Source organism: Engystomops pustulosus, chromosome 8 (assembly GCF_040894005.1).
Source record: "Engystomops pustulosus chromosome 8, aEngPut4.maternal, whole genome shotgun sequence".
NCBI lineage: Eukaryota > Metazoa > Chordata > Amphibia > Anura > Leptodactylidae > Engystomops > Engystomops pustulosus.
The window spans coordinates 33,781,436-33,806,965 of record NC_092418.1 but is presented as its reverse complement, the minus strand read 5'-3'; the positions used below and the strand labels follow the sequence as shown (position 1 = coordinate 33,806,965).

Sequence of the window (25,530 nt, the reverse complement as noted above, 5' to 3'; positions counted from 1 at the left end):
AGCGCCACCTGGTGGACGTCGGAGGAACTGCCTTAATAAATCCCGGCCGGACCCGAATCCAGCGCAGAGAACGCGCCGCTGGATCGCGAATGGACCGGGTAAGTAAATCTGCCCCAATGTCTCAGCATGTACCTTTTATTGCATAAAACAATAAAAAACAGTTATTAAAAAAAAAAAAACTAATATTAAAGGAAAGAGTCACACAGGAATCCACAATCGTGTACTTACTGCTGCAAATGTCTAAAAGTTCCATACATGGAAATGGAAATATTAGGTATAAGAAGGTTAATACAGTAGATGACAGGAACACAATTACAGTTTTAGAAAGATCCAATTTCATATAAAGAAAGGACATAGGGGCACATTTATTAGGAATGTGGGAAACTGTACTAAAAGTGCTCTGCCCATGTATAATGCTCGGTGCGACAGATTCATGAAGAATGTGCGCCAGAAATCATAGGGCGTGCGACAGACTTTGCATGTTAAATCCGGGGCACGGTCTGACTGAGCTCCAGAACACCCCCTAATTTGTGTCACATGGAGACTAGTGCATCTGCGACCCAATAGTGTGACACTTCTTAAATACATGTGCATCAAGTTTACACCTACAAGAACATATGAAGTCCGACAGAAAACTGGCGCATGGCCCTTAGTAAATGTGCCCCATATAATATCAGATAGATCAGACAATTGCTAGTGGTAGGGCAGGGCTAATGGAATAACATGAACCTTAAATTAATACAGATGCCGGACCCACCAAAAACCATGGATCTGACTCGCTTTGCCCTTCCTACGGAAAGCCTCAATTTACAGTAATGTAGCGTACATTAGAAGTGGAGTTCCTCTACTGTATCATGAGAATGTACAATAGAACTGTGATACTATGTTGATTCTTTGTTATTCTCATTGAGTCTTTTTTCGCTTCTTTCTAGGTTTAGAAGACTTGGATCTGAACTTACAATGTAACACACACAACATAGAAATGTCATTTAGGACATGTCAGCTAAAAAGTTTAAATGCCAAAAAAATTCACTTCTCTGATGATAACTGCATAGGAATCAAGGCCCAGGATAACACCAGCGTGATTTCTCTTGTATCCCCTCTCCAGGATGGACAATGTAAAGCTCATTTATATGTAAGAGCGTATCTCTATGTAAACTATTATTCTGACTATTATCTATCTGTACAGGGTGCAACAAAAGGTTCAGGATGGTGAAATATTTCACAAAATACACATTCAAAAATGGGTGGGCAAGTTTAAAATCTTACATTGGAACCCCCATGTTTAATGCAGAAAGGAAAAATTACGTTGATTCAATCTACTATTCAAGTCATCGTCATTGACAGATGGAGATGTAATTACTGTACATCAAAATGGGTAAAGAAATGTTCAAAAATGGGGATATCTCAACAAATACACATCTGATCAAAAAAAAAAAGGCACAAAAATTTCTTAAAAATCTGTCCAATGAGACTAAACTTCAACCTTTATTATCACCCCCTGAGGGTGTGGTAGGGGTATCCATTTTCTTCGTTAGAAACTACATTCAGCATTACCCAGGAAGAGCCACATGGACTGTAGTAGTTTTTTGTTCTCTTTCGGGGCTGGTGTAACAGGGCCGGATTAAGGGTGGTGGGGGCCCTTGGGCGCAAACTGGTGGGGGCCCTTCCAACAATGTTTTTGGAGGTATATATCCTGCCAGCCCCGTGTAGTATGTAGCCTGCCAGCCCCCTGTAGTATGTAGCCTGCCAGCCCCCTGTAGTATGTAGCCTGCCAGCCCCCTGTAGTATGTAGTCTGCCAGCCCCCTGTAGTATATAGCCTGCCAGACCCCTGTAGTATAAAGCCACCAGCCCCCTGTAGTATACAGCCACCAGCCCCCTTTAAACTTTAGCTGCCAGTCCCCGTAGAAAATGGCGATCTCGGTGATCTCCCCCAGCGAAGGCAGCTGTGTCTCACTAACACAGCTGTCACCTTAGACCCCTATGTGTGTTGCGGGTGGCCACGGGCCGCTGCGCATTGCACACAAAGACAGTCAGCGACTCAGCTGAGCTGAGTTGTTGACTGTCAGGAACTGGTGGGGGCCCCTTAAAAAGTGAAAGTGGTGGGGGCCCTGGGGCTAGAGCCCCATGAGCCCCTCCTTTAATCCGGCCCTGTGGTGTAAGGAGACTTCCCCCTCTCAAACATCGGAGAGATGATTAACTTACCCCTTGGCTCTTCTCAAAGTGTGGATCTTCCACGTTGCCTACATGAAATGCTCTACATTAACCCCTTAATGACCTTTATTTAATATTCCATGGCGTGTACTAGGAAGTTGGAAAAAATTCCAAATGCAGTGAAAGTGTTGAAAAAATGTATTTGCGTCGTTTTCTTGTTGGCTTGAATTTTACGGTTTTTACTGTGCCCCCCAAATGACATGTCAACTTTATTCTTTGGGTCAGTATGATCACAGGGATGCCAAATTTGTATAGTTTTTTTTTAATGTTTTCATACATTTACAAACATTAAAACCTCTTGCACAAAAATGTTTTTAAAACGCAGTAAAAAACTGTTATTATATTTTGATAGTATATCATACCTAATTGGGGTCATTTACTAAGGGCCCGATTCGCCTTTTCCCGACGTGTTACTCGAATATTTCCGATTTGCGCCGATTCTCCCTGAATTGCCCCGGGATTGTGGCACATCGGCGCTGGCATGCACACGACGGAAATCGGGGTCCGTGGCCGAACGAAAACCCAACGGATTCGGAAAAACCGCCGCATTTAAAAAAAATAATCTGTCGCGGAGCTTGCACTTACCTTCACTCAGCCCGGCTCGGTGAACTCCAGTGCCTTCCGATGCTTTTCAGCGCAGCAGCGCCACCTGGTGGACGGCGGAGGAACTACCTTAATAAATCCCGGCCGGACCCGAATCCACCGCAGAGAACGCGCCGCTGGATCGCGAATGGACCGGGTAAGTAAATCTGCCCCAATATGTTTATGATTTTTACTGTTTATTTATATTTATTTCAGTTCTAGGGAAAGGGGGTTAATTAGAATTTTAATATTTTTTTAATTATAATTTTTTAATAACTTTTTTTTATTTTTACTATTTTTCAGACTCCCTAGGGTAATTTAACCCTAGGTTGTCTGATCGATCCTACCATATACTGCCATACTACTATATGGGGATTTTCCACATTATTCATTAAAATGCGTAAATCGCATTTCGGAAGACCCGAAGCTGTCGTGGCATCCAATCGCCACTCCATCGTTTTAAAGCTGCTGGCAGCGATTGCAGGGATAACACCCACGATCGGTGCTAGCAATATGCAGCAAAGACTTACCGTCTATGGAAAGGGCTCAGGCCGCACGTGCGCTGTACTATTGCGGTGTGCGTCGGTAAGGGGTTAAGTGCTTGAATTTGGTAACATTGTATAGCTTTTAGAAAAATATTGCATACATTTATTCTCAAATTTTGGATCTGATGTGTATTTATCAAAATATCTCCTTTTTACACGGTTTTTCCACACAATTTGAGTTTTGACGATTACAGAGCCATCTAAGATCAAAGAGTTTTAGCACAAATATTTTTTGTTTTTTTAAATCCGATGTGTATGTCATGTGATCTTCCACCATCCCATCCTTTTTGTTACACCTGGTCTGTCTATCTCTCTGTCTCTCTGTTTGTCTGTCTGTCTAGAAAGCACTTTTTTTTAATCTAGAGAAAGAAAAACTTATTCCATTTTACAATGTAGATTTTGTTCTAAGAACGGGAACTGTTGGCATCCCAATCATACAAAGGGGAGGCCGATTTTGGCACAAATTATTTGTGTGAAAAATCATTCCCAGAATCTGCAATGTGAAAAAGATCCCTAAAACTAAAAAGTTGTGAAGTGATGCAGATCTTAAGGAATTTGAATCTGGCATTTCCACTTTACTGTAACAAAATAGTTTCTTCATAAAAAGATGAGCCAAAAAAACCCCAATGTGATTACCTTATATTCTCTAGAACAATGGGACACACGCCGTCTACTGGAACACCATGTATGTGCAACTGGAACCAATTCATATTATTATGAGGAACTCTGAACTTCAGCTAAATTTTTCTTGTGCATATTCCCTGGAACTTACTATTAAAACATCTGTGAACCCCGTCTTAAGGTAATGTCCTCATGTTTTCTTTGATTATTTCCCCATTACAGGCGGTCCCCTACTTAAGGACACCCGACTTTCAGACGACCCATAGTTACAGACGGACCCCTCTGCCCCCTGTGACCTCTGGTGAAGCTCTCTGGATGCTTTATTATAGTCCCAGTCTGCAATAATCAGCTGTAAGGTGTCTAATGAAGCTTTATTGATAATCCTTGGTCCAATTACAGCAAAAAATTTTGAAACTCCAATTGTCACTGCGGCAAGAAAAAAAATTTGTCTGGAACTACAATTATAAAATATACAGTTTCGACTTACATACAAATTCAACTTAAGAACAAACCTCCAGACCCTATCTTGTACTTATTTTTAAAGTTGTTGTTTGGTTTAAGGGAACACAGCTACAGGCAGTCCCCGGGTTACGTACAAGATAGGGTCCGTAGGTTTGTTCCTAAGTTGAATTTGTATGTAAGTCGAAACTGTATATTTTATAATTGTAGATCCAGACAATTTTTCTTTTTTGCCCCAGTGACAATTGGAGTTTCAAAATTTTTTGCTGTAATGGGACCAAGGATTCTCAATAAAGCTTCGTAAAGCATCCAGAGAGCTTCACCAAAGGTCACAGTGGGCAGAGAGGTCCGTCTGTAACTATAGGTTATCTGTAAGTCAGGTGGGGGACCGCCTGTACTTTCCTCTTCAAAAAGCTCTACCTCTGCTCATTGGGTTGTGTCTGGTATTGCTGCCAATATCTATTAGTGTGAATAGGTCTGAGATGCAATACTCAACATAAACATGGGGAGACACTGTTTGATACAGAAAGGAGTCATGTTTTCTGATCCTTCAAACCCCTTTAAGATCTCTATTTGCTGTGGAAATAACATTCAGATTGGTGATGTAGTCTTTTTTTTTGTAGTATTTTTTTTGTTTTTTTGTGCAAATTAAAAGGCACAGATTAAATGGCTTGTATTTTGCATAGTGCATTGTATTTTTCAATGACAAGCGGGTAACACAAAATAATAAATCTGCTCTGCCTGTTAGACAAAGTACATTAGAAAACATATTTTTGTTGTAACCAGTTCTGCATCTGTAGTGTGAAATCTACCGTATGGACACATTTGTAGTGATTGCATTTGATTGTATTACAGTTCCATGTCTTTCCACATTGATGGTGCAGGGGAATTCAAGGCACATATGGCAGCGTATAAGGACCAAAATTATCTCTCTGTATTCGAAGATAAAGAGGTTGTGCTGTCAACATCATCTACACTGTATGTGGAGGTCTTTGTAGAGGGCCTGAATTCATCTCAATATGTCACAGTGTTGAAGAACTGTTATGCTACACCGGGAAAATACATAGATGATCCTATGAAGTATCACATCATCAAGGAAAGGTGAGGAGTGAATAGACCAATAGAGGAAATAAGCCCCACTGAGCAACTTCATGTACACAATCCCCAGTAAGCCACATGATGCACATGGATGAGGGAATGTATCTGACTGGCGGGCATACACGTGCCCCTCTCCGTGGCGCTGCTCTCCTGGCCTGCTCTCACCTCTCCACGTTCCTGCTCCCATCCTGGCTAGGCCACGCGCGCCCTACAAAGCGGGGACGCGCACGGCCTAGCTGGGATGGGAGCAGAAACATGGAGAAGTGAGAGTGGCCGGGGGAGCAGCGCTACATAGAGGCGCACCGGCACTCAAAAATTTAAAGGGCCAGTCACCACTGATTGCCGCTGGCACTTCCGGGTTTCCCATAAAGATCGGCGGCTCCCTTCACTCCCCGCCGGATCTTTGAGCTCATAGTGACAAGAGAAACCTTCACTTCTGTGCTCCGTGTTGCTGTTCCCGTTCCCTGTTCCTGCGTTGATCTCCTGTTGTGTACCCTGACCTCTGACCTCGTCCCTGCATGCCTCATGTCATAGGTGCACCCAAAAAATTTGATGCACTCTGTCGGGGGAATGGAGGGGGTGCCAGATTCATACAGAACATCCTGAATCTGTCGCCCCCTGCACACGACACAGGCAAACTGCACCTAGTACAGACTGCACTGTTCTTGGTAAATGCGACCCTATATCTATCTACATCCATCAAAAGCTGGGATGCGCACGGCCTAGCCGGGATGGGAGCAGAAACGTGGAGAGGTGAGAGTGGCCAGGGGAGCAGCGCCACAGAGAGGCGCACTGGCACTCAAAGATTTAAAGGGCCAGTCACCACTGATTGCCGCTGGCACTTCCGGGTTTCCCATTAAGATCGGCGGCTCCCTTCACTCCCCGTCGGATCTTTGAGCTCATAATGACAAGAGAAACATTCCTGTTCTGTGCTCCGTGTTGCTGTTCCCGTTCCCTGTTCCTGCGTTGATCTCCTGTTAGGTACCCGGACCTGACCTCTGACCTCGTCCCTGCATGCCTCATGTCATAGGTGCACCCAAAAAATTTGATGCACTCTGTCGGGGGAATGGAGGGGGTGCCAGATTCATACAGAACATCCTGAATCTGACGCCCCCTGCACACGACACAGGCAAACTGCACCTAGTACAGACTGCACTGTTCTTGGTAAATGTGACCCTATATCTATCTACATCCATCAAAAGCTGGGATACGCGCGGCCTAGCCGGAATGGGAGCAGGAGCGTGGAGAGGTGAGAGTGGCCGGGGGAGCAGCGCCACAGAGAGGCGCACTGGCACTCAAAGATTTAAAGGGCCAGTCACCACTGATTGCCGCTGGCACTTCCGGGTTTCCCATAAAGATCGGCGGCTCCCTTTACTCCCCGTCGGATCTTTGAGCTCATAGCGACAAGAGAAACCTTCCTGTTCTGTGCTCCGTGTTGCTATTCCCGTTCCCTGTTCCTGCGTTGATCTCCTGTCGTGACCCCGGACCTGACCTCTGACCTCTGCATTTCTACCACCTGCCCTGACTGCCTGTCTGTGCCTGACCTCGAGTCTGGACTGTGATTCTGTTCCCTTGACCTCGGCTGCCACAGCGGGCTAGTCGCACCTGTGGAACGACCTGGTGGTACCCTGCCACAGCAAGTCCATCCCGCTTTGCAGGGGGCTCTGGTGAAAACCAGGTGCCACTTAGACTCCGGTCCCAGGTGTCGGCTAGTACCATCTCCCACGCTGGTCAAGGGGGTTTACTGACCCTGAGTCGTGACAGTATCATTCCAGTAATTAAAAACTTTCAAAAATTTTTAGCTTTTTTGCACTTTATAAATTTCTATTAACACTTATTAATGTTGGATTCATGTTGGCTGTCCTTGGCACAATGTTTCCTAAACTGGGGCTTTATGTCCACCTGTACATTTGAATACAGTTACTGATTTTAGAAGACGCAAAAACAAGATTCCTTTGCTTTTAGATGTCCTAATAAAGAAGATTCCACCATTCAGGTCTTGGAGAATGGAGTCTCCTCACGAGGACGTTTCTTTCTGAAAATGTTCAAATTTGTTGGAGAGCATAACCTGGTTTATCTCCATTGTGAAATCAGCCTCTGTGACCCCAAAAAACAAACCTGCAAACCGGTGAGACTGCTCTAGAGGTGGTACTACATAATAATAATAATAAGGATCAGCATCGTTTCATGGTGGACCCTGCCCAGCCATGAATTTGACATGACTTGTTATTCATCTAAATGTTTCACATGTCATACATTTTCCCAGTAGCTTCTGATGCAGGTAGATCTTCAGGCAAACCGGTGTTTCTCCTGATCACATGTAATAAGGCCAAAATATTGGATGACCTTATTTGACAACATGTTTTACGACTCCTATATCTCCTATAAATATGGATTTACTAATATTACTTGATATACTCTGTAAAATGCAGGTTCAACTTCTACATATTGTTTTTTACAGTTCTGTTCTGGACCACAGTCTCGAAGAGCTTCACACAGTGACAGAGTCTTTGTTCTGGAGTTCGGGCCTATAGTGTGTAATGGTAGGTACGGTACATGCAAAAAATTTACTTCATTGTGATAAGAGAGTAATAGGTAAGTGGAGTAAAGAGTTTGATGGATGTAGATAGATATAGGGTCACATTTACCAAGAAAAGTACAAACTGTTTGCTTGTGCATACTGCTGAGGGCACCAGATTCAGGATTTATGGCACATGTTCTGCATGAATCTGGCGTCCCCTGCACTGCTCCGGCAGAGTGCACAAACTTTTTTTGGTGCAACTTTGACAAGAGGCATGCAAAACAATTCTGTCAGACTATACATGAAATATGTTTTGCACGGTCCAACTGTATATCAGAACACCCATTTCAGTGCAAAATTTTGGGGTATAATGCAGCCACAAGACATATGTGTCGCGGACACTTTTTAAATACCTGTGCAAGCAGTTTGCACACAAAAAAATATGCAAAGTCTGAGAGAAAACTGGCACAGGGCCTCTAATAGATCTGGCCCATAGAGTTTTAATTCAGAACATATACACTCACCGGCCACTTTATTAGGTACACCATGCTAGTAACGGGTTGGACTCTCTTTTTCCTTCAGAACTGCCTCAATTCTTCGTGGCATAGATTCAACAAGGTGCTGGAAGCATTCCTCAGAGATTTTGGTCCATATTGACATGATGGCATCACACAGTTGCCGCAGATTTGTCGGCTGCACATCCATGATGCGAATCTCCCGTTCCACCACATCCCAAAGATGCTCTATTGGATTGAGATCTGGTGACTGTGGAGGCCATTTGAGTACAGTGAACTCATTGTCATGTTCAAGAAACCAGTCTGAGATGATTCCAGCTTTATGACATGGCGCATTATCCTGCTGAAAGTAGCCATCAGATGTTACAGGGTACATTGTGGTCATAAAGGGATGGACATGGTCAGCAACAATACTCAGGTAGGCTGTGGCGTTGCAACGATGCTCAAAGAGTGCCAAGAAAATATTCCCCACACCATGACACCACCACCACCAGCCTGAACCGTTGATACAAGGCAGGATGGATCCATGCTTTCATGTTGTTGACGCCAAATTCTGACCCTTCCATCCGAATGTCGCAGCAGAAATCGAGACTCATCAGACCAGGTAACGTTTTTCCAATCTTCTACTGTCCAATTTCGTTGAGCTTGTGCAAATTGTAGCCTCAGTTTCCTGTTCTTAGCTGAAAGGAGTGGCACCCGTTGTGGTCTTCTGCTGCTGTAGCCCATCTGCCTCAAAGTTTGACGTACTGTGCGTTCAGAGATGCTCTTCTGCCAACCTTGGTTGTAACGGGTGGCGATTTGAGTCACTGTTGCCTTTCTATCAGCTTGAACCAGTCTGCCCATTCTCCTCTGACCTCTGGCATCAACAAGGCATTTCCGCCCACAGAACTGCCGCTCACTGGATGTTTTTCTCTTTTTCGGACCATTCTCTGTAAACCCTAGAGATGGTTGTGCGTGAAAATCCCAGTAGATCAGCAGTTTCTGAAATACTCAGACCAGCCCTTCTGGCACCAACAACCATGCCACGTTCAAAGGCACTCAAATCACCTTTCTTCCCCATACTGATGCTCGGTTTGAACTGCAGGAGATTGTCTTGACCATGCCTACATGCCTAAATGCACTGAGTTGCCGCCATGTGATTGGCTGATTAGAAATTAAGTGTTAACGAGCAGTTGGACAGGTGTACCTAATAAAGTGGCAGGTGAGTGTATATATTCCTTTAGCTTTGGTGGGCGAGAATTAGTTGTATATATATATAGTATATATTTTAGTTTTCTATCTTTCATGTCCTGTGGCAACCAGTCATAGCAGAGTTTTTATTTTACAACAAATGAATACAAAATAATAGCTGATCTACGATAACTATTTAGAGTAAACTACTACAGTTTTCTGTCTCATTGACTACTATATGATTCCTAATATTATGGAGGCAGTATATATAGAATTGCTTGATATGGGTAAAGCCCCCTTCACTTTACTGTACATTATCTACAGTACCGTATTTTCCGGGCAATTAGGCGCACCGGACTATAAGGCGCATAAGTAGAAAACACCTTATATATGGAAAAATTCCATATATAAGGCGCACCGGACTATGAGGTGCAGGGTGGCCGGGGGCGTGGCGGAGGTCCGGGGGCGTGGCAGTAAACGGAGCAGAGGTGAGAGCGGCAAGAGGTGAGCGGTCTCCGGGAAATGGGGTCCGTTCAGGTGGAGGAGGGCAGCGGACCCTACTTACATAGATCCCCGCTACCGGAGACAGCAGATCTCCAGCGGGAACTGCAGACCGACGCGGCAGAAGTTGTTCGTGCCGCGTGGTCTGCAGTTCCCGCTGGAGATCTGCTGTCTCCGGTCTCCGGTAGCGGGGACCTATGTAAGTAGGGTCCGCTGCCCTCCTCCATACATCGGGCGTACCGGACTATAAGGCGCACTTTGGATTTCTAAGGAAATCCAAGGCTTTTATGTGCGCCTTATAGTCCGGAAAATACGGTAAGTCTAAAAGGGGATGGTGGATCCGATGGCACTTAGGGGGTACTTATAACTTCTTATGTTGTCTTTTGGGATTCTGTTGAAGTTTAAATAATAGACCAATAAATCTTAACTGCTGACAAATTGAGCCTAAAAGTAATTTGAGTCCACCATATTGTGAAATATCCAACATTTTAAAGTTTTTAATAAATTCTTGTCTCTTGTCTTTTATTCTACAGATTTTTTCCACTTTTCTCTTGCTCTCAGTAAGTTTATATTTCCCCTTACTAATAACTACTCTATGCGCTCAATATGGCTTTAAAATTGACTATACATAAAATGGAATAACGTGTTTTTATCTTGTCTTTGTCTAGGAAGCCAAACTTCATGGCATCTCATGGCCGTCCTCACATTCACCTGGATCACTTTCTTGGATAGCCTCTAGTTGTCTTCTCTATGCTGATGTTATACTGCATGTCTGCTGCATGTACTGACAATCACATCGCTTCTGTCCAACTGTATGAAATGGCACTATACCAATAAAATATACTGCTAAAAGATCAGTTTTTTAGACCAAGCACCTGGTGCATGTGAAGGTAACAAAGTGTAATATATAATACTGACTCTACCACTATCTCCCCTCTGTGTGGTATGGTGGTGCCCTAGGGGGGGGTAAAACTTCAGGGCAGTGCTCTCTAGACATCTGGAGTGACTTTTTAAAGGGGCATTTTTACCGGAATAGTGATGTGAATATGCTATAAAGCACATAAATCTTAAAAAAAAAGTTAAGATGTGATCAGTATAGTAACATACCAACTTCATATCTATAGAAAAATCATATGATTATGTTCTCTCTGTGTTCATGTGGGTTTCCTCCAGGTCCTCCGGTTTCCTCCCACACTCCAAAAACATACTGGTAGGTTGATTAGATTGTGAGCCACATTGGGGACTATGGGGACTATTGGGGATTATGTTCTCTCTGTGTTCATGTGGGTTTCATCCGGGTCCTCCGGTTTCCTCCCACACTCCAAAAACATACTGGTAGGTTGATTAGATTGTGAGCCACATTGGGGACAGGGACTGAACTGACATTCTCTGTGCAGCCTGCTTAATCTCTGTGCGCTATATAAATAAAGAATATTATTATTATTAGGATTAATGTTGTGAAATGCATTTAAATTCAGGCAGTCCCCGGGTTACATACAAGATAGGGTCCGGAGGTTTGTTATTAAGTTGAATTTGTATGTAAGTCGAAACTGTATATTTTATAATTGAAGTTCTAGACAATTTTTTTTTTTTTGCCCCAGTGCCAATTGGAGTTTCAAAATTTTTTGCTGTAATGGAACCAATAATTATCAATAAAGCTTCAGTACAGACACCTTACAGCTGATTATTGCAGTCTGGGACTATAGTAACATCCAGAGAGCTTCACCAGAGGTCACAGTGGGCAGAGAGGTCTGTAACTAGGGGTCGTCTAATTCGGGTGTCCTTAAGTAGGGGTCCGCCTGTATAATGTAAGATATATATAGATAAGATAATATATAATAATACATAACACATAATACAAAATGGTTAATACATGGTACAAACTATTGCAGCCTTAAATGCAACCCCATTGTCTCATTGTAGGGAAAACCTGCAGTGTGTATTATGAACAGAAGGTGGCGTCAAAATACAAAGTCTAAGTGCAAAACTAAGTACAGAATAAAATAATGCAACACATGGATTACATGGATATTGCATGAATCGGTATTAAAATAAAAAATGCATTTTGAACAAAACATACCATTGTTCTTTAACCCCTTATCACCGACACTAGTTTTCAGCTCAATGACCAGACTAGATATTTCAAATCTGCCCTATGTCACGATAATTGGTTATAACTTCGGAACGCTTTAACATATCCGGGAGATTTTGAGAATGTTTTCTCGTGACACATTGTACTTCATGTTAGTTGTAAAATTTAAGTGATAAGTTTTGCGATTTGTTCTTAAAAAAAGTGAAAGTTTTCCAAAAGTTTGTAAAAATTCTTCATTTTCCAAACTTGAAATGTTCTGCTTTCCAGACAGGAAGTAAAACTACCCAAAAAGCTTGATAATTAACATTTACGGAATGTCTGCTTTATGTTGATATTATATTTTATGCATCCTGTCATTTTTCTAGTATGTTATGAGGTGCAGAACTTTAGGTGCCATTTTTCTCATTTTCATGAAAATTGTCAAAACTCACATTTTGAGGAACAACTCAGCTTCCAAGTGACTTTGAGATGCCTAAATAATAGTAAAACCCCATAAATTACCCCACTATAGAAACTTCACCCCTCAACGTATGTAAAACAACTTCTATTAAGTCTATTAACCCTTTAAGTGTTTCACATGGGTTAAAACAATATGGACCTGCAATTTAGAAACTTTGGATTTTTTTGGGAAAATACATTTATTTAGGCCAAAACTGACAGTTTCATAATAATTAAATGATGAAACGCACTGCAACGCTTGATGCCCAATTTCTCCCGAGTGTACTGATACCCCATACAGCTGTATGGGCGCACAGCCGGGCATAGAATCAAAGCAGCGCTATTCACAGCAGATTTGTATTGTCACAATGTACAGGCTATAAAATTTTATTTTTTTTGATGTGAACATATGATGGCTTATTATGTACGGGATGAGATACAATGTATAGATAATTCATTTTGGGGGTCTATAGTTTATTCATGAGATTTTATTAACTATTTCAAGGGGGACACAAACAAAAACAACAATTTTTATTTTGGATTTTTAGCAATTTTTCCCCCGCTCACCGTAACGTAAAAATATTTTGCCTTTATTCTCTGGTTCACTACAATTACGGTGATACCTAATTTTTTATAGTTTTTCTTATCTTTGCTCAATTTTACTGAGCAAAACCAATATTGGAGAAATTGCATTTTTTTACTATTGATAATTTTCAGGGCCATAACTTCTGTATTTTTCTGTTGTCAAATCTGGTTGAGGGCTTATTTTTGCGAAAAAAGGTGTACTTTCCAGTCATATTATATTAGGGAATGTAACTTTTTTTGATCACTTTTTAGAACATTTTTTGTGATGGCGTTTGATGGAAAATGGTATATTACAGGAAGTTTTTCGTGCTTTTTTTTAAACGTCGTTCACCGAGCGGGTTCAATATTGATTTAGATGTATTTTACAGATTGATACGGATGTGGTGATACCAAATATGTACTTTTTTGTGTTTTATATACTTTGGGCCACATTTATCACTTCTGTGCGCCTAACTGTAGTAGTTGCGCCTAAATTCTGGCGCACTGTTTTGCCAGAATTATCACAAGCTACAACCATCTGTGATAAGTATATTTTCTGCCTCTTATTAATCACTTTACTTTAACACAGTTTAGGCGCAGTTTAGGCGCAATGTTAGATTCAGGCACTTACATGTCATCCTGCTACAAGCTCCTCTCTGCTTCTCCCACAGCCCAGAATGAAGATAACACTCACAGCAGCACCCAGGTGTGTGACACCCAGCACCCAGTGACCTCCTCAGCAGGGGCTTCTCCTGGAGGGGATCCCCCAGTGCTGGTCTCCTGCTGCACCCCTGTAATTCTGCACAGTATCCCCCTCAGACACACTGGTGATACTCTGCAGAATTACATGGGGGACACTTGTTTGCAGTATCTGCAAAATTCTGCAAGCTTCTGCAAACTTGTGCAAACTTCTCTTCTCTCTTGCTTTGAGCTCAGGTTTTGCAGAATATTTTGTAAATAGAAGGTGATGAACTGTAAATAGAGTCTGCAGCTCCTGTCTGCAGTGTATCTAATGTATCTATTATATGTTCCAGTGTCTGGCTGAGCTCTGCTGCTAGAAATGAGCTGTTCTGCAAAGGGGCTCAGTGCTTTCTTCTCAGATAACGCCACCTTCGGGCTGGAGTGTTTTTGCGCCCGTTTTTGCGCCTAAATGCAAAAGTCGCACGTGATGAATATCATTAGGCGCAGCAAAACATCTGGAATTGAACGATAGATGAGGGAAAGGTGGTTATTTTTGCTGCGCGGCTAATTTGACGTTTAATCGCAAAAATGGCGCAAAAACGGTGCGCCTAAACGAAAAGGCGCAAAAACAACAGAAAAAACAAGTGATAAATGTGGCCCATTATTTGCATTTTATGTGTAACTGGGGAGATTATGGGACTTTTATTTTAATAATTTATTTAATCATATTATAAAATGACTTAATTTTTTTTTTTACTTTTTTAAATTTTCTACTTCTTGGCTTGAACAAGCGTTCATCAGATCATATTGTTCAAACCATTACACTACAATACACTTGTATTGCAGTGTATAGTGAAAGTAACTGAGCAAACTCAGTTACATACAGCCGGGTCCTTCCAGGAGGCGGAACCCGGCACTATACTTACCCGATGTCCCAAAATCTTCTTCTGATGCGCCGTCTGCAGAGCCCCCCTTTACCGAAATGTCCACAACACAGTCGCCCTTTGAAGAAATGTCCACAACAGAGTCCCCTTTTATGAAATGTCCACAGCAGAGCCCCCTTTTATGAAATGTCCACAGCAGAACCTCCTTTATAGAAATGTCCACAGCAGAGCCCCCTTTTATGAAATGTCCACAGCAGAGCTCCCCCTTTAATGAAATGTCCACAGCAGAGCCCCCCTTTAAAGAAATGTCCACAGCAGAGCCCCCTTTTATGAAATTTCCACAGCAGATGCCCCCTTTAATGAAATGTCTACCGCAGAGCCCCTTTTAATGAAATGTCTAAAGTTCACCTCTTGGAACTGAAATAAATAAACAATAAAAATCAGAAACATTGCATCACAAAATAAAAAAAATCATAGGCATCGCTGCATCCCAAAAAGGCTGATCTATCAATATATAAAAATAATTATTCCCAGCGGTGAACCCCCGTAACAGAAAATAGCGCCGAAATGTCTGAATCACATCTTTTCTTAAAATCATTTAGCAACACTTCAAAAATTGTTATAAAAAGTGATCACACTGGGGCAGATTTACTTACCCGGTCCATTCGCGATCCAGCGGCGCGTTCTCTGCGCTGGATTCGGGTCCGGACGGGATTCACTAAGGTAGTTCCTCCGCCGTCCACCAGGTGGCGCTACTGCGCTGAAGAGCATCGGAACGCACTGGAATACACCGAGCCGGGCTGAGTGAAGGTAAGTGCAATTTTCGCAACACATTTTTTTTTTAAAAATGCGACGGTTTTTCCGAATCCGTCGGGTTTTCGTTTCGGCCACGTCCCCCGATTTCCGTCGCGTGCATGCCGGCGCCGATGCACCACAATCCGATCGCGTGCGCCAAAATCCCGGGGCAATTCAGGGAAAATCGGCGCACATCGGAAATATTCGGGTAACACGTCGGGAAAACGCGAATCAGGCCCTTAGTAAATGACCCCCATTGTCTTACAGTCTCCAAAGTAGTAGCAATGAAAACAAAAATGCTCTTCTCACTGCTCCATAAGCCAAAGTTGCTTCAGAATAGAGCAAAATGGAGATTTTTTTTTTTTTGTAAAAAAGGTTTACATTTTTTAAAACCTATTAAAACCAAATATAAGATATGAATTTGGTATCCCTGTAATCGCACCAACCCAAAGAATAAAGGAGAGTTGCATAACTAGGAGAGGCAGGGCCCCATAGCGGTTTTCTGCATGGGGCCCCCCGTCCCCTTAAATAAAATATACATAATTGTTCACACGTTTATACAATCACACACATTTATAGACTTATAAATACATACATGTGTACATTCATAAAGTATGCACAATTTATACACTCATATATACACACATTCATATACTTATTTACACAAAGTTCTACACACCTACATTCATGCACACATATACATACATGTATACACTTATACGTACACATTTATATACTCATATTTATACACTAATATATACAGTATATACAAACTCATACAGTATATACACACATTGAGGCACATTTACTAAGGGCTGTGCGCCAATTTTCTGATGGACTTTGCACACTCTTTTAGGTGTAAACTTCTTGCACAGGGATTTAAGAAGTGTCTGTGCCACATTTGTGTCGCACGCGGCCCTTTTGTGATGCAGCTGCACTATGCACCATGTGGGTGTTGAGACTGTGAGCCAGATTTAACATGCAAAGTCTGTTGCACGCCCTGTGTTAAAGGTGCACCACGAAAAAGTAGGTGAACGTTCTAAATGAATCTGCACCGAGCATTATACATGAGCAGAGCACTTTTAGTGCAGTTTCCTACATTCTTAGTAGATGTGCCCCATTATGTAAACATTAGAGATGAGCGAACACTAAAATGCTCGGGTACTCGTTATTCGAGACGAACTTTTCCCGATGCTCGAGTGCTCGTCTCGAATAACGAACCCCATTGAAGTCAATGGGAGACTCGAGCATTTTTCAAGGGGACCAAGGCTCTGCACAGGGAAGCTTGGCCAAACACCTGGGAACCTCAGAAAAGGATGGAAACACCACGGAAATGGACAGGAAACAGCAGGGGCAGCATGCATGGATGCCTCTGAGGCTGCTTAATCGCACCATTATGCCAAAATTATGGGCAACAGCATGGCCATGACAGAGTGACAGAATGAAGCTAGATAGCATGTAAAACATCCAATAATTGACCCTGACACTATAGGGGACGGCATGCAGAGGCAGAGGCAGCGGCAGCAGGCTAGAGAGTGGCATGGCGACATACCCTAATTGGACTCAGGCTTCAAACCAATGGGTGTCAGAGAGGAACCAAAGGAGGTGAGCAAGAAGCGCTCAAATAATATCGGTACATGATAAAAGTTTGCCAGTATATTTTGTGGATTACACAGCAGGGTGGCGACAAAGTTAACATGGAAGCCATGAAAACAACCCAAAATTCTGCCTGACACAGCTCGTTTGATAAGGGGACCATGTATGCTTACAGTTCATGCCAGTCGCTGCACTGGCTGCCAGTCTCCTTTCGAATACAGTTTAAAATAATAATAACCCTCATCCATAAAGCTCTGTATAATGCTGCACCCCCCTACCTCTCCTCTCTTATCTCAGTCTATCGCCCAACCCGTGCTCTTAGATCCGCCAGTGATCTTAGATTAACCTCTACCCTAGTGCGGACCTCCCACTCGCGTCTCCAAGACTTCTCTAGAGCTGCACCAATTCTATGGAATGCTCTGCCCTGGACTATCAGACTAATACCTAACCTCCAAAGTTTCAAACGTGCTCTTAAAACCCATTTCTTTAGGCAAGCCTATAACACTCATTAACTGCATGAAGTTTTAACTCTTCTACTAACCCGTCCTGTGTCGTCCTCCCATCTGTTATCCAGCAACCAACAGGCACCAGACTTCTCTGCAGTCCCATTCACCCTGGACCTGGTATATAAGATGACGGCTGAGTGGTTCAAGCGACAGCAATTCCATTTATTATATTTTTTTCTATTCCCTAAGAAGAATGGCTTGACCATTAAATATTCTTTTACCTCGTGTTACCCCATCATCTTCATAAACCGTAAGCTCTGGCGAGCAGGGACCTCACTCCTGTTGTTCCATACAAATGTTGTGCTCTGTTACATTACATTTGTATTTGTTTCCTATGATTTGTAAAGCGCTACAGAATATGATGACGCTATATAAATAAAGATTATTATTATTATTATTATGGAGGCAGTGAACTAGTAGTAGATTAAAGGTGCTGCAACTATGTTAGTTGGATCTTGGGATGGAGCTGGCGCTCTGCAGCCAGGCGAGCTTTTGCCAATCCAAGCCCCTGTCTCTAGGCTACTCCCCAAACAGCACTTCTAAGAACCTTTTGTATAAGATCAAGTGTAGTAGCGTTCTTATAAGTTTAGGATATGGCGGGTGAGGGGAATGTAAACAGATGCGCAAGAAGCGCTGAAATAATATCCCTAAATGGTAAAAGTTTGCAAGTATATTTTGTGGATTACACAGCAGGGTGGCGACAAAGTTAACAACTTTGATGTGGAATGCCCTGTAATAGCTCTTGGGCGGTGTGCCTTTTATCGCCTAGGCTCAGCAGTTTCAGCACCGCCTGCTGTCGCTTAGCGACGGCACTGCTGCTGTGCCTAGAGCTACCGACTGATGGCGCCATGCCCACGGATGGTAATTCGGAGGAGGAGGAGGTGGAGGAGGGGTGGGAGGAGGTATAGTAGGCCTTTGAGACCTGGACCGAGGTAGGCCCCGCAATTCTCTGCGTCGGCAGTATATGACCAGCCCCAGGGTCAGACTCGGTCCCAGCCTGCACCAAGTTAAGTGTAGTAGCGTTCTTATAAGTTTGGGATATGGCGGGTGAGGGGAATGTAAACAGATGCGCAAGAAGCGCATGATGCGCATGGAGCTGGCGCTCCGCTGCCAGGCGAGCTTTCGCCAATTCAAGCCCCTGTCTCTAGGCTACTCCCCAAACAGCACTTCTAAGAACCTTTTGTATAAGATCAAGTGTAGTAGCGTTCTTATAAGTTTAGGATATGCCGGGTGAGGGGAATGTAAACAGATGCGCAAGAAGCGCTGAAATAATATCCCTAAATGGTAAAAGTTTGCCAGTATATTTTGTGGATAACACAGCAGGGTGGCGACAAAGTTAACAACTTTGATGTGGAATCCATGAAAACAACCCAAATTTCTGCCTGACACACCTCGTTTGATAAAGGGACGATGTATGGAGGCAGCTATATGGACGACTTTTGGAGGTAGCAATGGAGACAACGTGTGGAGGCTGCTATGGAGACAATTTAATTTGGATAGTGCCTGTATGTGGCAGTCCCAAACATTTTTCAAACCAGAGGAGCAGGTAGGTGGCCCTGCAGTAAAATGGAATAGATTGAGTGCCTGTATGTGGCAGTCCCAAAAATGTTTCAAACCAGAGGAGCAGGTAGGTGGCCCTGCAGTAAAATGGAATAGATTGAGTGCCTGTATGTGGCAGTCCCAAAAATTTTTCAAACCAGAGGAGCAGGTAGGTGGCCCTCCAGTAAAATGGAATAGATTGAGTGCCTGTATGTGGCAGTCCCAAAAATGTTTCAAACCAGAGGAGCAGGTAGGTGGCCCTGCAGTAAAATGGAATAGATTGAGTGCCTGTATGTGGCAGTCCCAAAAATTTTTCAAACCAGAGGAGCAGGTAGGTGGCCCTCCAGTAAAATGGAATAGATTGAGTGCCTGTATGTGGCAGTCCCAAAAATGTTTCAAACCAGAGGAGCAGGTAGGTGGCCCTGCAGTAAAATGGAATAGATTGAGTGCCTGTATGTGGCACTCACAAAAATTGTTTCAAACAGAGGACCGGGTAGGTGGCCCTCCAGAAAAATTAAATGCATGAAGTACTATAGCAAGAGCCAGTGGGCCCTGTCAAAAAATAGCCATTTTCCTCTGCTTTACTGTACAAAGAGGAGGAGAAGGAGGAAAATGAGGAGGAGGAGGAGTGGATCAATTATTCAGGTTGAGCTTCCTTCACCTGGTGGAGATTGGAAATTCTGAGAAATCCAGCCTTTATTCATTTTAATAAGCGTCAGCCTGTCAGCGCTGTCAGTCGACAGGCGTGTACGCTTATCGGTGATGATGCCACCAGCTGCACTGAAAACCCGCTCGGACAAGACGCTAGCGGCAGGGCAGGCAAGAACCTCCAAGGCGTACAGCGCCAGTTCGTGCCACATGTCCAGCTTTGAAACCCAGTAGTTGTAGGGAGCTGTGTGATCATTTAGGACGATGGTATGGTCAGCTACGTACTCCCTCACCATCTTTCTGTAAAGATCAGCCCTACTCTGCCGAGACTGGGGACAGGTGACAGTGTCTTGCTGGGGTGACATAAAGCTGGCAAAAGCCTTGTAAAGCGTACCCTTGCCAGTGCTGGACAAGCTGCCTGCTCGCCTACTCTCCCTCGCTACTTGTCCCGCAGAACTACGCACTCTGCCGCTAGCGCTGTCAGAAGGGAAATACTGTTTCAGCTTGTGCACCAGGGCCTGCTGGTATTCATGCATTCTCACACTCCTTTCCTCTGCAGGGATGAGAGTGGAAAGATTTTGCTTGTACCGTGGGTCCAGGAGAGTGAACACCCAGTAATCGGTGCTGGAATAAATTCTTTGAACGCGAGGGTCACGGGATAGGCAGCCTAGCATGAAATCTGCCATATGCGCCAGAGTACCAACGCGTAAGAATTCGCTCCCCTCACTGGCCTGACTGTCCATTTCCTCCTCCTCCAACTCCTCCAACTCCTCTTCTTCTGCCCATACACGCTGAACAGTAAAGGACTCAACAATGGTCCCCTCTTGTGTCTCGCCAACATTCTCCTCCTCTTCCTCCTCATCCTCCTCCACCTCCACCTCCTCCGATATGCGCTGAGAAACAGACCTGAGGGTGTTTTGGCTATCAACAAGGGAATATTCTTCCCCTGTCTCTTGTGACGAGCGCAAAGCTTCCGACTTCATGCTGACCAGAGAGTTTTTCAACAGGCCAAGCAGCGGGATGGTGAGGCTGATGATGGCGGCATCGCCACTGACCATCTGTGTTGACTCCTCAAAGTTACTCAGCACCTGACAGATATCAGACATCCACGTCCACTCCTCATTGTAGACTTGAGGAAGCTGACTGACCTGACTACCAGTTCTGGTGGAAGTTGACATCTGGCAGTCTACAATCGCTCTGCGCTGCTGGTAAACTCTGGATAACATGGTCAGTGTTGAATTCCACCTCGTGGGCACGTCGCACAACAGTCGGTGAGCGGGCAGTTGGAGGCGGCGCTGCGCTGCCCTGAGAGTGGCAGCATCTGGGCTGGACTTCCTGAAATGCGCACAGATGCGGCGCACCTTCGTGAGCAAATCAGACAGATTGGGGTATGTCTTGAGGAAACGCTGAACTATCAGATTTAACACATGGGCCAGGCATGGCACATGTGTCAGTCTGCCGAGTTGCAGAGCCGCCACCAGGTTACGGCCGTTGTCACACACAACCATTCCCGGCTTGAGGTTCAGCGGTGCCAGCCACAGATCAGTCTGCGCCGTGATGCCCTGTAATAGCTCTTGGGCGGTGTGCCTTTTGTCGCCTAGGCTCAGCAGTTTGAGCACCGCCTGCTGTCGCTTAGCGACGGCACTGCTGCTGTGCCTAGAGCTACCGACTGATGGCGCCGTGCCCACGGATGGTAGTTCGGAGGAGGAGGTGGAGGAGGGGTGGGAGGAGGAGGAGGCATAGTAGGCCTGAAACACCTGGACCGAGGTAGGCCCCGCAATCCTCGGCGTCGGCAGTATATGAGCAGCCCCAGGGTCAGACTCGGTCCCAGCCTCCACCAAGTTAACCCAATGTGCCGTCAGAGATATATAGTGGCCCTGCCCGGCAGCACTCGTCCACGTGTCCGTGGTCAGGTGGACCTTGTCAGAAACGGCGTTGGTCAGGGCACGGATGATGTTGTCTGACACGTGCTGGTGCAGGGCTGGGACGGCACATCGGGAAAAGTAGTGGCGGCTGGGGACCGAATACCGAGGGGCGGCCGCCGCCATGAGGCTGCGAAAGGCCTCGGTCTCTACTAGCCTATAGGGCAGCATCTCCAGGCTTAGCAATCTGGAAATGTGCACATTAAGGGCTTGGGCGTGCGGGTGGGTTGCACTATATTTGCGTTTCCGCTCCAGCGTCTGGGGTATGGAGAGCTGAACGCTGGTGGATGCTGTGGAGGATCGTGGAGGCGACGATGGGGTTTTTGTGGCAGGGTCCTGGGCAGGGGGCTGACTAGCAGCTGACACAGGGGAAGGAGCAGTGGTGTGCACGGCCGGAGGTGAACGGGCTTGTTGCCACTGAGTGGGGTGTTTAGCATTCAAATGCCTGCGCATACTGGTGGTAGTTAAGCTAGTAGTGGTGGAACCCCTGCTGAGCCTGGTTTGGCAAATGTTGCACACCACAGTCCGTCGGTCATCCGGTGTTTCCTTAAAGAACCTCCAGACTTCTGAAGATCTAGCCCTCGCCGCAAGAGCCCTCGCCACGGGAGCTTCACTAGTTGACACATTTGGCGCTGATGCACCAGCTCTGGCCCTGCCTCTCCGTCTGGCCCCACCACTGCCTCTTCCAACCTGTTCTGGTCGAGGACTCTCCTCCGTCTCAGAAGCACTGTGTTCACCCGGCCTCTCAACCCAGCTTGGGTCTGTCACCTCATCATCCTCCGATCCCTCAGTCTGCTCCCCCCTCGGACTTCCTGCCCTGACAACAACTTCCCCACTGTCTGACAACTGTGTCTCCTCATCGTCGGACACCTCTTTACACACTTCCACTACGTCAAGAAGGTCATCATCACCCACAGACTGTGACTGGTGGAAAACCTGGGCATCGGAAAATTGCTCAGCAGCAACCGGACAAGTGGTTTGTGACTGTGGGAAGGGTCCAGAAAACAGTTCCTCAGAGTATGCCGGTTCAAATGCCAAATTTTCCTGGGAGGGGGCAGACTGGGGGGGAGGAGGCTGAGGTGCAGGAGCTGGAGGAGTGGCGATTTCGGTGACATGGGTGGACTGCGTGGAAGACTGACTGGTGGTGGACAAATTGCTCGAAGCATTGTCAGCAATCCACGACATCACCTGTTCGCACTGTTCTGGCCTCAACAGTGCTCTACCACGAGTCCCAGTAACTTCAGACATGAACCTAGGGAGTGTAGCTCTGCGGCGTTCCCCTGCTCCCTCATCAGCAGGTGGTGTCTCACCCCGCCCAGGACCACGGCCTCTGACCCCTGCAGTAGTTGGACGCCCACGTCCCCGCCCTCGTCCTCTACCCCTAGCCCTCGGGTTAAACATTTTTAAAATGAGAGTTATAACTTTATTTTTTTTTTTAACTTTTTTTTGTTTTTTTTTGTGTTTTTTGTTTTTTTTTGTGTTTTTTGTTTTTTTTTGAGTTTTTAAAACCAAACAATGCTATCCTATTGCTATGGCTATTTTCTAGCCAAGTATCAAAGCACACTACTATGCCAGATGAGATGACACTGAGTTAGTGCCTAATTGAAATCCAACCCCTACTAAATTTTCCCACTTCGGTCTTTGCTATGGATATGTGCGTCACTAAGCGCAGAACACAGCGGTCGCAAGTCTCACTACAAATTGCTCAGAATTGGCTAGTACATGCACTGCAGAAAGTACAGCCACCAGCAGATCAACCAGAAATCAAATATATAGAACGCTACTGTATGCGTAAGTAAGCTCTTTGTATTCTCCTATGGCTATTTTCTAGCCAAGTATCAAAGCACACTACTATGCCAGATGAGATGACACTGAGTTAGTGCCTAATTGAAATCCAACCCCTACTAAATTTTCCCACTTCGGTCTTTGCTATGGATATGTGCGTCACTAAGCGCAGAACACAGCGGTCGCAAGTCTCACTACAAATTGCTCAGAATTGGCTAGTACATGCACTGCAGAAAGTACAGCCACCAGCAGATCAACCAGAAATCAAATATATAGAACGCTACTGTATGCGTAAGTAAGCTCTTTGTATTCTCCTATGGCTATTTTCTAGCCAAGTATCAAAGCACACTACTATGCCAGATGAGATGACACTGAGTTAGTGCCTAATTGAAATCCAACCCCTACTAAATTTTCCCACTTCGGTCTTTGCTATGGATATGTGCGTCACTAAGCGCAGAACACAGCGGTCGCAAGTCTCACTACAAATTGCTCAGAATTGGCTAGTACATGCACTGCAGAAAGTACAGCCACCAGCAGATCAACCAGAAATCAAATATATAGAACGCTACTGTATGCGTAAGTAAGCTCTTTGTATTCTCCTATGGCTATTTTCTAGCCAAGTATCAAAGCACACTACTATGCCAGATGAGATGACACTGAGTTAGTGCCTAATTGAAATCCAACCCCTACTAAATTTTCCCACTTCGGTCTTTGCTATGGATATGTGCGTCACTAAGCGCAGAACACAGCGGTCGCAAGTCTCACTACAAATTGCTCAGAATTGGCTAGTACATGCACTGCAGAAAGTACAGCCACCAGCAGATCAACCAGAAATCAAATATATAGAACGCTACTGTATGCGTAAGTAAGCTCTTTGTATTCTCCTATGGCTATTTTCTAGCCAAGTATCAAAGCACACTACTATGCCAGATGAGATGACACTGAGTTAGTGCCTAATTGAAATCCAACCCCTACTAAATTTTCCCACTTCGGTCTTTGCTATGGATATGTGCGTCACTAAGCGCAGAACACAGCGGTCGCAAGTCTCACTACAAATTGCTCAGAATTGGCTAGTACATGCACTGCAGAAAGTACAGCCACCAGCAGATCAACCAGAAATCAAATATATAGAACGCTACTGTATGCGTAAGTAAGCTCTTTGTATTCTCCTATGGCTATTTTCTAGCCAAGTATCAAAGCACACTACTATGCCAGATGAGATGACACTGAGTTAGTGCCTAATTGAAATCCAACCCCTACTAAATTTTCCCACTTCGGTCTTTGCTATGGATATGTGCGTCACTAAGCGCAGAACACAGCGGTCGCAAGTCTCACTACAAATTGCTCAGAATTGGCTAGTACATGCACTGCAGAAAGTACAGCCACCAGCAGATCAACCAGAAATCAAATATATAGAACGCTACTGTATGCGTAAGTAAGCTCTTTGTATTCTCCTATGGCTATTTTCTAGCCAAGTATCAAAGCACACTACTATGCCAGATGAGATGACACTGAGTTAGTGCCTAATTGAAATCCAACCCCTACTAAATTTTCCCACTTCGGTCTTTGCTATGGATATGTGCGTCACTAAGCGCAGAACACAGCGGTCGCAAGTCTCACTACAAATTGCTCAGAATTGGCTAGTACATGCACTGCAGAAAGTACAGCCACCAGCAGATCAACCAGAAATCAAATATATAGAACGCTACTGTATGCGTAAGTAAGCTCTTTGTATTCTCCTATGGCTATTTTCTAGCCAAGTATCAAAGCACACTACTATGCCAGATGAGATGACACTGAGTTAGTGCCTAATTGAAATCCAACCCCTACTAAATTTTCCCACTTCGGTCTTT

General features: G+C 44.5%; 1 protein-coding gene across 2 annotated transcripts in view; it reads left to right on the top strand.

Moving 5' to 3' along the window:
• LOC140075106 (uromodulin-like) overlaps positions 1–11,590 on the top strand; it is a 37,020-nt gene extending 25,430 nt beyond the window's left edge. For both annotated transcript variants that reach the window (XM_072120609.1, XM_072120610.1), the window contains exons 12-18: positions 933–1,135; positions 3,993–4,144; positions 5,278–5,523; positions 7,486–7,648; positions 7,982–8,063; positions 10,761–10,787; positions 10,896–11,590. In XM_072120609.1, coding sequence (XP_071976710.1) covers positions 933–1,135; positions 3,993–4,144; positions 5,278–5,523; positions 7,486–7,648; positions 7,982–8,063; positions 10,761–10,787; positions 10,896–10,966 — 944 coding nt within the window. In that variant the 3' untranslated portion in view covers positions 10,967–11,590. The remainder of the gene's footprint in view (positions 1–932; positions 1,136–3,992; positions 4,145–5,277; positions 5,524–7,485; positions 7,649–7,981; positions 8,064–10,760; positions 10,788–10,895) is intronic.
• The last annotated feature ends 13,940 nt before the right edge of the window (positions 11,591–25,530 follow it).